The sequence below is a fragment of the Podarcis filfolensis genome (genome assembly GCF_964270895.1).
Source record: "Podarcis filfolensis genome assembly, chromosome: 5".
NCBI classification, from domain to species: domain Eukaryota; kingdom Metazoa; phylum Chordata; class Lepidosauria; order Squamata; family Lacertidae; genus Podarcis; species Podarcis filfolensis.
Genome location: NC_139608.1, coordinates 17,837,603 through 17,849,745, shown reverse-complemented (window position 1 = coordinate 17,849,745; position 12,143 = coordinate 17,837,603). Strand labels below are relative to the sequence as shown.

General features: G+C 42.2%; 1 protein-coding gene across 1 annotated transcript in view; it reads right to left on the bottom strand.

The window, feature by feature from the left end:
* Nucleotides 1-8,924: 8,924 nt before the first annotated feature.
* SI (sucrase-isomaltase) overlaps nucleotides 8,925-12,143 on the bottom strand; it is a 125,399-nt gene continuing 122,180 nt past the window's right edge. The window contains exon 94 of the mRNA XM_083613018.1: nucleotides 8,925-9,529. Coding sequence (XP_083469144.1) covers nucleotides 9,452-9,529 — 78 coding nt within the window. The 3' untranslated portion in view covers nucleotides 8,925-9,451. The remainder of the gene's footprint in view (nucleotides 9,530-12,143) is intronic.

Here is a 12,143-nt window from a genome sequence, read left to right as displayed (position 1 = left end):
ACTCATCCCGCTTTTCAGGCTGAGGGAGCCAGTGTTTGTCCACAGACAGCTTTCTGGGTCATGTCACCAGCATGACTAAACCACTTATGGCACAATGGAACACCATGTCATAAGCCAGAGTACACAGAAATGCTGTTTACCTTCCTGCCACAGTGGTACCTATTTATCTACTTGCATTGGTATGCTTTTGAACTTCTAGGTTGGCAGAAGCTGGAGCAGAGCAACAGGAGCTCACTATGTCACGTGGATTCGAACCGCCAACCTTCTGATCGGCAAGTCCAAGAGGCTCAGTGGTTTAGACCACAGCGCCCCCTGCATCACTCCTTGGGTGGAATGCAAAGAAAGAGGAAGAGAAGAGAAAAAGAATGTTTAAAGACATGGCGCAGTTAAAACTACCCAATGAACTAAAAGTCTCAGGTAAAGGTACTGAATCTTGGAAACGATTTATCACAGAGCTTTGAGCTATAGATGCAAGCAAAAGGCTATGCAAGCAAGGGAAATAATAATAATAATAATAATAATAATAATAATAATAATAATAATTTATTTATACCTCAGCCATCTGGCTGTGTTTCTCCAGCCACTCTGGGCAGCTTCCAACAGAATATTAAAATACAATAGTCTATTAAACATTAAAAGCTTCCCTAAACAGGGCTGCCTTCAGATGTCTTCTAGATGTCTGGTAGTTGTTTTTATCTTTGACATCTGGTGGGAGGGCGTTCCACAGGGCAGGTGCCACTACCGAGAAGGCCCTCTGCCTGGTTCCCTGTAACTTGTATTCTGGCAGCGAGGAAACCGCCAGAAGGCCCTCGGTGCTGGACCTAAGACATGAACCTCAAACAGCCAGATTGCTTAACATAAATGGAAATGAGGCTATGGATATACTGAATAGCATTCAGCTAAATAGGGGTGAGCAATAAAGTTAAGAGGCGTTTGCAGACCAATGCTCAACCAAAACAAGTCAGACATCTGAGAGAGAGATCTAAAAAAGAAGGCAGATCTTTTGAAGAATTCTTAACAGACCTGAAGTTGGTGAGTATCAGAATCAGAAGAATGCTTTATTTGCATCAGCCACTAGCCATAGCAATAAAATAAAATACAATACATACTGAGGTAAGAGTAAAGGGACCCCTGACAGTTAAGTCCAGTCACGAATGACTCTGGGGTTGCGGCGCTCATCTCGCTTCACAGGCCGAGGGAGCCAGTGTTTGTCCGCAGACAGTTTTTCCAAGTCATGTGGCCAGCATGACTAAGCCACTTCTGGTGCAACGGAACACCGACACCAGAGCAGTGTATGGAAACGCCGTTTACCTTCCTGCAGGATCGGTACCTATTAATCTATTTGCACTTTTTGGCGTGCTTTCAAACTGCTACGTTGGCAGGCGCTGGGACCAAGCAATGGGAGCTCACCATGTCGAGGGAATTCGAACCGCCAACCTTTTGATCGGCAAGCCCAAGGCTCAGTGGTTGAGAGCACAGCGCCACAATGTACTGAAGATAGAGGCAAAAACTTAACAATACAAGATACATTCTGGAGGTTTGCATCAGTAATCAAATAATAGATCTTATTCTAGTTGCCCATGCTTAAATTTTTGCAGTTTTTGCTGTCACCTCGTTATCTTGATATGCTAGGAGAAAAGACACAGTAGCAACGGTTGAGACCTGAAGTTGATGAGTCAGGATTGTAGATGAGATATACAACTAAATAAATAAATAAATAAATAAATAAATAAATAAATGCAAGGATAACAGGGTTCTTCTCCAAAAGAGGCACCTGAAATTGTACTGAAATGGCAGGTGCAAAATATATTTTAGTTTTGGATACATCTTCATGTTTGGGGCAAGTACTGTAAGATGCTGAGAGTGCAAAGTTATTTTATTTTAATGCAACCTTTGGGAGGCATCGTTTTGGCAGGTTTTCCCACTCATGGACTGCCTTGCTTTTGATGATGAGGCAGGGGTCTCTGCAGTTGATGTCAATGCACAGTGGGGTTTAGGTGAAGAGAGAGTACATTTTCTCTTCCAGACACAGTCTTGAAGTATAAAGTCTTCTGGTGTTATTGTTGATCCACTTCACTACCACCTTTGACTTGAAAGCAAAAAATAAAATAAAACAAATCATTCTGCCAGGAATGAAAGGAAACAAATAGTTCTCGTGTTCTTAGTCTGTGGCTAACGGATATATATACTGAGGAAAGTGTAAGTCTCCTATTTTAGTTTATTTCTTGTCCTGTAAATAACTATTCCTTCTCAGAACTATTTCTACAAAGCGAACGTCGGATAGTAGTGAAGAGAAATTGCATCATACTGAAAAGGGGGAAGAATATCCAGCTTCTCCAGAGATTACTCCAGATAATTTTGATGAATGCTCCACTCATCAAATTGCTTTCAGACTCTTTAGAACTGATTTCTTTCTGAAACGTGATTGTGTCGCTAGAGGTAATACCAGCACAGTTTGTCTGGCTTCATGGTTGTTCAGCTTGGGAAAAAGCTACAGAGGCAGAGATATGGACACAGCAGCGAGGAAAGTTATACTTCTTTCGCCATGGTGGGAAACGAATATAAGAAAAGGAAAACCGTGCATTCCCTCTTCGCATCTTAGGAGTAAGTTTGTAGTTGTTGCAGAAGAAGCAGGACAGGGTTCTGGAAGGCAGAGTTAGCTAGATGCAAGCAGAGCAGGGACATTATTTGGGGCAGGGGAGGCTGGAGGAGCCCAAGCCTCAAATATTTTATGAATGCTCCTGATTTCCTGCTCCTGGGGTCTCACAAGCACTGTCCCCTTAAAATTGAGACCCCTGAGGCATTTCCAGAGGCATCTATACATGATGTTTGTGCAAATGGACAAGCTATCGGAGTCCTGGAAGTGCACCTTTCACAATGGCACGAAAGGGAGAACACTGGTCAGGAATGTGTTGTCATGTATGAATCAGTGTCACCCACTGAAATTACCATTGGGCATCCCCACTAAAGATACAAGTGCCCTGTCTTAAGTGGTGGTGTCATGGATTAGCATTGTCACGCAGATGACAAGACACCCTCCCTACAGCGGGGGGCGGTACTGTTGATCCCTACAATGTTCTAGTCCTGGTCCTCTTCTTCCTTACTGTTTACCTGCCCCTGTCAAGACTCCACTTGCTGTACCCCCTTTCTGAACAGTGGTATGGATTTGGACTGGAGGAGGAGTGCAGTGGAATAGGAAAATATGACATTGGCAAGGAGACCAATCCACTCAGGGGGGTGTCCCATATACGGCACCCTTCCAAAGATGCCTATCCCAAAAAATATGGAGCAACTACTGCCTGTTCTCCTTTATACCAGATTACCTTTGCTCTAAGCAAATATTGAGCCACGTGGAGCACTTAAAACAATCCAGTGAGCTACGTAAAAGTCTCAGGTAAAATTACTGAATCTTGGAAAAGATTTATCACAAAGCTTTGAGATACAGATGCAAGCAAAAGGCTATGCAAGAAAAGGAGATGAGCCTCAAACAGCCAGACTGATTAGCATAAATGGAAACGAGGCTATGGATATACTGAATAGCATTCAGCTAAATAGGGATGAGCAATAAAGTTAAGAGGCGTTTGCAGACCATTGCTCAACCAAAACAAGTCAGACATCTGAGAGAGAGATCTAAAAAAGAAGGCAGATCTTTTGAAGAATTCTTAACAGACCTGAAGTTGATGAGTATCAGAATCGGAAGAATGCTTTATTTGCATCAGCCACTAGCCATAACAATAAAATAAAATACAATACATACTGAGGTAAGAGTAAAGGGACCCCTGACAGTTAAGTCCAGTCACGAATGTCTCTGGGGTTGCGGCGCTCATCTCGCTTCACAGGCCGAGGGAGCCAGTGTTTGTCCACAGACAGTTTTTCCGAGTCATGTGGCCAGCATGACTAAGCCACTTCTGGTGCAACGGAACTCCGACACCAGAGCAGTGCATGGAAACGCTGTTTACCTTCCTGCAGGATCGGTACCTATTAATCTATTAATAGAATCTTTATTTGTATCAGCCAGCCGTAGCAATAAAATAAAATACAATGTACTGAAGACAGGTAAAAACTTAACAGTATGAAATACATTCTGGAGGTTTACATCAATAATCACATTAAAAACACACTGAAGATGGCTACCTCTCTTTCAAATGAGAACCAGTGAAGGCGGTGAAGGTCCTGTGTAAGGGGTATGTAGTGATAGGTAGAAAGTATGTAGGATGGAACTCACAAATGCAATAGGCAGATAAAACACAGGTAGATTTATAGATTTATTTATTTATTTAGATGACAGGCAGGCAGGCAGACAGACAGACAGATGATAGGAACTCCAGTGTCCACAGGAAGATAAATAAATAAGCTGTTGAGTTTCCTGATCATCCAGGTCTCCAGGATTCCTGTTCTACAGTTTTGAAAGATAGTTCTCCCTGCATGTTTAGTTTCTGCAGTACCCTTGTGAAAGTCAATGTGATCTGTTAGAACCATCTGCGAGGCTGTAATAAGAGTTCATCCATGCAAGCAACGTCCACTGTGTTACAATTACCCGCTGAGTTGTCTGTGGCAAGCTACAGCTGCAGCACAGCGCTTGCCAGGTTTCGCTGCCACGTGCTTCAGACAAAAGCCGCCCGTACGGGAGGATGCTGTAGATTTGCTTATCAACATGCTCACCCTGTCGTGTTTCAAAGTGAAAAGAAATAGCATCAAATATCCTCCTTTGAATTGTGTGGATTTTTTGTTTTGTTTTTAGGGGGGCTGTTTTGAAATGTGGGTTTTATTTTGGAAGCACTGGGGATGGGATGTGGAGCTCCCAAAGAAGATGTACTTAAATTAGTAGAACTTGTCAGGGCTGATTTGGAGCAAGGAAGCAACCCCAGGACATTTTCTTTTTTTACCCAACAATGGAATGTAAGAGCAGAAAAATAGGTTGCCGCCAAACCATACATACTCAGCAGCCTTCCCCAGACTTGGTGCTTCCTAGATATTTTGGAGCACAACTCCCACCGCTCCTTCTGCCTGAGGGCTGATGGGAATTGTGGACCAGAACATCTGGAGTGTACTATATTGGTGAGGGCAGGTCTGTGCTCATCTGTTGCTGAGTTGGTAGAGCAGGATAATCTGAGGGATGTGGGTTTGAGCCCCACTTTGGGAGAAATAGTCCTGCATTTCAGGGCTATAAGACCCTCAGGACCTCTTCCAACCTCAAAAATCTATGATTCTATGGTTTAAGTGGACACTTGGTGCACGTTTTATGTAGTGCTTTGTACTGTCAGATTTAAGTTGGGTCTTAACTGAGGAATTGAAGATCTCCAGCTGTTTCTGGAAAGTGGGGCAAGCCAAGTATGGGAAAATGAATGTTACATGTATTTAGATAAAGCAGAACCTTGGTTTTTGAACACAATCCGTTCCAGAAGTACGTTCGACTTCCAAAATGTTCAAAAACCGAGGATCACTTCTGGGTTTTCGGCGTTTGGTTTCCTAAACATTTGGCAACCGAGATGTTCGAAAACCAAGGGTTGATTGTACTGCCTTTATGCCAGAGCAGTCAAGACCAGATATCAGTTACACAGTACCATTCCAGGATAAAGCTCTGGTACCTGCAAGGGATAGCTCTGGTGTCAGGACATAGGAAGCTGTTTATACTGAGGCAACTGGTCCATCTAAGTCAGTTTACAGAAGACTAGCAATGTCACTCCAGGGTTTCAGAGAGGGATCTTTACTCACCTCACCAGAAGATGCCTAGTAATAATAATAATAGTAATAATAATAATAATAATTTATTATTTATACCCTCCCCCAGCCACTAGGGGCGGCTTCCAACAAAATATTAAAATACTGTAAGACCATGACTGGAAAATTTAAACTAAAATTTAAAATTTAAACTAGCAATTTGGGCAGGCAATCCTGACGTCCCTTGCAGCCAGCTGCAGCTGAAGCTGAAGCCAATGGTGAGCCACAAAGGAGGGAGGGATAGCTCTCCCCCCGGGTCCCGAGGAGCCATGTCAGGCCGCAACGATCACCCACCCCAAAAGGGAAAGCAACCATTTCTGGGAAGAAATAAGCCAGATGGCAGTTTGTTCCAGTCATGCGGATGCTTTTAACAATAGTAGGCTTGCCATACGTCCAGGATTTCCTGGACATAGACAGGATTCGTGCAGAATTCGTTGAAATGTCCGGGAAAATCCAGTTTTGGCAAATTTACTTAAAAATAGCTCAGAAACTTCTTAAGAGGTTCAACAACTTAACTCCCCCCCCACACACACACACACTCACAAAAACCCTAACTCAACTTTTGTGTCTGGAATTTCACTTTTTGAAATATGGCAACCCTAAACAATAGCCATCTGAGGACATTTTGCTGTTTCAAGAGAAGACCTTCACAAGTTGTGACTCACCACACTGAATGCAGTCAGGAACGGTTTTACGGTATTGTGACCAATGTGGCCACACTGGGCACCACCATGTAGAGGGAACCAAATTTTAGTGTTGCACAGGGCTGCACTGCCATTTGAGAGCCCAATGTCCACCACTGATACAGTCCACCAGCCATGGATTGTGTGCAGTAGTCACACAATAAAATCAGGTGGTTTGTCAAGTGGACTACCATACATGGCTGGTGAGCTGTTTGGCTTCACCAATCCCAAGTCTTTCCTTGAGTTTGCATTGCCTTTATCTGACAGGTTCACTCCAGATCCACTTGAAAGTATTGCCCGTCCCCATGGGTTTCTGGTAGAGTTAAGTTGAGCCAGCATCCAACATAAAACTAAGGCTACCTGAATGGGTTCATGTATAAAAGTATGTAAGGCCTCAAGAGCCTTTAGGTTTTAAAAAGCTGACAGATCTCCTTGGTTAATCAAAAGTCATAATCAAATTGACATGAGGGTAGAAAGTTAAGATTGCGGCCAGTTGGGGTTTTTTATGTCCATTTTCTTTTATCTAACCACAATCACTCACAGCACGTGTTTTAATCTCCCTCAATTCTGTAGTCATCTTTCCCTTTGATTTTACTAGCAGTCTTGGAGAAATCTCTTTATTAATCTCTTTCAATACAGTTGTCTGGCCAACCTTCTTTCTCACTTGCGCATATTTTGTAAGTTATATTGTCTTTTAAAATAATCTTCTCGACTCTGAAGTCTGACAGTGAATTGTTTGGGCATTAATAATAATCTCTTTGAGAAATGCCTTTAATGATAACATAATATCTCCATAATTGCCCATTGCTCTTTGATATTTATATCTCAAGTGAAATCTTGTGGAAGTATCTCTCTCAAAGCAGTTTCTTTCTGAACTAATTGCTCTCTGTTTAGAATTTTATGGGGGGGGAGGTTATGACTGTTTTCTACACTCGTCTGCCACATTTTAGAGAGGCACCCCTCTATCTTGAGATATCGTGGCTGATGGAAGGCAGAGATAAAGCAAGAATTTGCCTTGTGATGCATCCAAGGTGTGCATTAAAAAACTGGGGAGGGGGGGGGAGTTGGGAGAACCCCACCACTCGTGATCACATGCATTCCATGCTTTGCTATGCAGGGATCAGAGTGTCCTACTAAGGTTAATTGCACACCATAGATTTATAGTGCACCCCTCCAAAGGATTAATGGGAGCTGTAGTTTGTTAAGGGTGCAGGAAATGTAGCTCTGCGAGGGGTAAATTAGGCTTCCTGGGTGGGTGCTTTAAATGCATGGTGTGTATGCAAATTAGGGAGACCAAGGTTCAGATTCCCCATGCAGTCATAGAGGTCATTGGCTGCAGGTGTCTTGAGGGACCACCCAGACATCCTTTGGTGCCTTTAGAAACAGGTCCACACTTTACATTGTCATGTCTTTCCCCTTTTAGCCCCCAATGCTTTCCCTGGGAAAACCTGCTCTTTAATGCTGAATTGGAACAAATGGCAATTCAGGTTTTCTTCATACTGCCATTTGCTCCAATTAAGCAGTAACAAGTGTGTTTTCATGGGGGAAGCACCAGGGCAAAAGTGGGGGGTCATGCATGGAGCTTTAAATCACAAAATGAAGTCTGAAGTGTGCTTTGAGCTCTAGAATCAGAAGTAAATATCAAACCACTTATTTTTTCCTTTTCATTATTGGAGAGTGGGAGTGTCCTTGATTCCCTTCGGTCTTCAGTTACCAAGATTTTGATCCCTTTAGCGATGTAAGTTTTTGCATTTTTAAAAAAAGAATTGATGAAATCTACCCTGAGCCCACAGGAAATCAATTCAAACAAATCTATAAACATTCTATTATTTTAAAGTGATCACAAGACCCATTTCATTAGTAGTGATTCAGTGTTAGGTGTGCAGCAGATGCTCTAAGAAGTTCATAGAAAAATGGAACTGCAGACTTGGAAGGAACCAAATGGTCATCTAGATGCAATGCAAGAATTACATCTAAAGAACCCCTGGCAGACCCAAGCACGTAAGCAGCGTTCCTCATCGAGAACCACGCGCTGGATCACAAACCATGTATGCAGGTCAGCCAAAGGAGATCTCCATCCACATTGTACAATGTTGATGGGGCTGTGTAATGAAACTACATTTCCCAAGAACTTCTGAGGACCTGGTGCTGAACAGTGAGGTGAATAAATACTTCCTTGCTATGTCTTGCCACTATTGCAACACAGGTGTAGGTGGGTGGGTTGGGAGAAGACCTGTCTCCTATTCTGCCCCCACTTGTTGTCAGAGAACCACCATTGTACCAGTCCCATAAGTGAGGTGGGAGCATGTGGTTAGAAGTTGCTGGATAGGTGAGAGGAGATCTAGGGACTGGGAGGAAGGGCAAATAATCCATAGCTCTGATTAGAAACTGAGCTTCAGAAGTATATGAAGCTTGAAAGTGAGGTGCGTATTATCAACCGGAAAATCCAGGTCTTACTGACACTACTAAAGTCTTTACAGCTGTGCACACGCACACACAAAATCTACATGTGCAACTATGTACATTGTCGGTGGAGTTTTATTGTCACATTAGTATAATTTACAAAATAATAATAATGCTCTGTTGCATTTTATCACACACTCTTGCAGAGATATTTATAAACATCATAATAAACTACAATTGCATAGTTCATCATGTTAGGCATCATACTGGCATTTTAACTCCTTTGCAAAACAGACCAAAAATGTGATTCCTGACATACAGGTTGTACTGCTATAATTGATATATATTAAATACATTCAACTGCCTATTTTACAAATTTATCCCCTACCCCTGCATTTCAGTGAAATAAACATCCCTTCTCATTTTAAAGGCTGAAAGCAGTATTCTAGAGTTCTCAGATACAACAAAAATGGTTTGCCTTAAAAAATGAAAATGCCTTATTATATTTTAACTACAGTTCAGTCCCACCCATTCCTTCATTTGTTTACTGCTAACATAACAAAACACAGTTTTTTAAATACATTACAATACACATTCATTAGAGCCACGGCGAGGTTCTCATGGAGCATGTTTTCTGCAGACAGTTAAGTGCTTGTCACCCATCTGACCTGGGCTAATTTATGAATGAGGTAATTTTTGCTGGTGAAATCCACTTTTAGTATCTGAATAGGAGAGATTAAAAGAGGGATGGGTGGGTTAATTCAGTGCTATTTTGAGAAATTCTTACAACCACAGATGCCTGATTTGTGAAAGCAATACCAGTCTCTCAGAAGGATTTTGAAACACATTTGCAAAATGACACTCACTGCAAATACATGCAGGTTTTATTATAAAATGCAACACACTTGTCGGAAAGCACATTCTTTCTACTTTGCACTAGATGTTCTAAAGATGGGGGAGAATTTTGATATTGTTTGTATTTGAATGAGAAAACCACCTAATTCACACTTCTCAATATGCAAATGAAAACACAGCTGTCTTCAAAATGTGCACCTCTCCAAAGTTTGCAATGCACATCTCCAGCAAAAGTAGTGTGTACATAAATGCATCTACTAGCATAAAATGTGCACAAAATTTGTGAAAACAGTATGCAAATATTCATTCTATTTGTCAAAACTCTGCTCCAAAAAATGTGCATATTAGTCAAAACCTCATACAAAAACATGTTTAAGTAATTAGAACTACAATGCTGGCAATTTTTTTCTGAATGAGAGGAAGGGAACTTGGCTGCTTTCATTGTAAAAAAAAAAAAAGACTGTTGTGTTTCCCATCTTTCATTCCCCCATCAGTGATAAGCCACATAGGGGAAGCTTTTTAAAATGATGATGATGAATCATAGTTGAATTGTGAGAAACATAGCTTGGGCTCAAAATATGTGTGTCCCCCTTCCACAATTCCCCTGATAATTGTCACTGAAAACTAATAGGTCTGTACAGCAGAACACTGCTCTAAGTTAGAAAAGACGATGCAAAGAAAAGCTGGGGGGGCGGGGGCGGGGAGAACCACCCTGACTGATTTGGGAAGAATTCTATTCTAAAAGGTAAAGTTATGCAAATATGAAGGGAGAAATGGGACAAAGATAACAAGGAATGGGTAGTCATCCAAAAGTTCAAAGGTAGGCAGATGATCAAAGGTTAAACAAAAGAGAAGAAATGGTTCTATTCAAGTTGAAAACAGGACACTGTAACCCAAATAAATGTTTAGCTTTTATTAAACCTCTTGGAAACAGAGTGCCAGAAAAAAAGTTCTCAAAGTCAGAACTTAGGATCTCTCCCCACACTAAGCACTTGCTTCCAATTCCAAATGTGAGGTGTGAAAAGAGAAAGATTTAGCTATCACTATAGTATGGTGGATAATCTCAATTTCATTTAAAAACATCTCTTGTTATAGAAAAAAGAAGAGGGCTGGGAAAGATAAGATACCTTTTAAATTACTGCATGGACATGTGGCATGAAAATATTTTAGTCTTCTAAAGCTGGTGGGAAAGAGATGGAGGAAGCAGAAACTTGAAAGCATTTTCTCCAGACTGATAGCAGCAGAAGGTCAGCAGAAGAAGGAAGGAGGCTGGCAGTGAAAATGAGAAAAGGAAGAGCAGGGAGAGATTAGCCCAATGTGAGGTGCATTTTATTAGAGGCAGAAAATGAGAGCTGCAAGAAGAAGGAGCAGGCTTACAGAGATGACTAATGCACGTTTCCCAGGAAGTTCTGTTGCACTGAGCAGCAATTAGCTGAGTGATAATATTGGGAAATGCAGGACATGAAAGGAAAGCAAACAAAAATGCAAAATGGAAGTAAAGCAGGAGGATATAAATGCAGGATTTTGATGAATTTACTTGCAGGAGAACCGGCAATTAGGCCTATTGCTTGGAATGATGCCGACCGCTTTGACACTGGGGTCTTGGTGGAAGCAGAACTAATGTGGCAGCAGGAGATGAAGAAGATTCACCTAACCAGTGGAAGCTCTGCACAAGGACTTCTGCGTACCCCCCTCTCCTCCCTCAAAACTGGCCTTGAGAGGGTCCCAACTGAGGAGGGAGGTAGCAAGGCTTGTCCCATCTGACAAGCTGAAATGCTCATGCAGATGGAACTGGAAGAGTTGACATTGATTTCTATCCTTTGTTTACCGGACTGGATGGGAGGGGAGAAAGCAAAGTTGCCGCAATGATGATTGAGGAAGAAAAGGATGGTGCTCAGTCCACAGCATCAGAGGGTATCTTTCCTATGCGTCCCCTGGTTACGCTGTGGTACCAAACCAAGGGTCTCTAGAATCTAATGACATACGAGAATCTGTACATCTTTCTCTACACATCGTAGATGCACAAGATGTGCTTGCCGGTGGTTTTGGACTATTTTGCAAATCTACGCAATTGTCAGAGATGTGGAAATGATGCAATTTCTGCCATCTCCTTTGTGTTCCATATTGTATTCCAGCTTTTTCCTCAAGGATCTCCGCCCCACCCCCATCTATCAAGTTTTATGCTACAGTGCCACAACCAGGAGAGGAGGTTATTCATAGACCCTGTCTAAGCAGCTTCATGAAAGGTGCCAAGTTGGATTAAGCACACTAATATTCTGTATAGCAGCAGGAGAGGACCTCAAGCTCGGAGGCCAGATGCCTCCCACCAAATGTCCCCTCAGGAGTTTTCAAAGACTACGTCATCACGCCAGGCCACACTCCTCCTCATTGCTCCCAAATCAAGGAATGTTGCCCTCAACCTGGGGAAAATACTCCCCACCCCTTCTGTATAGGTCGCCAGCATATCAGTGCATGCCTTCA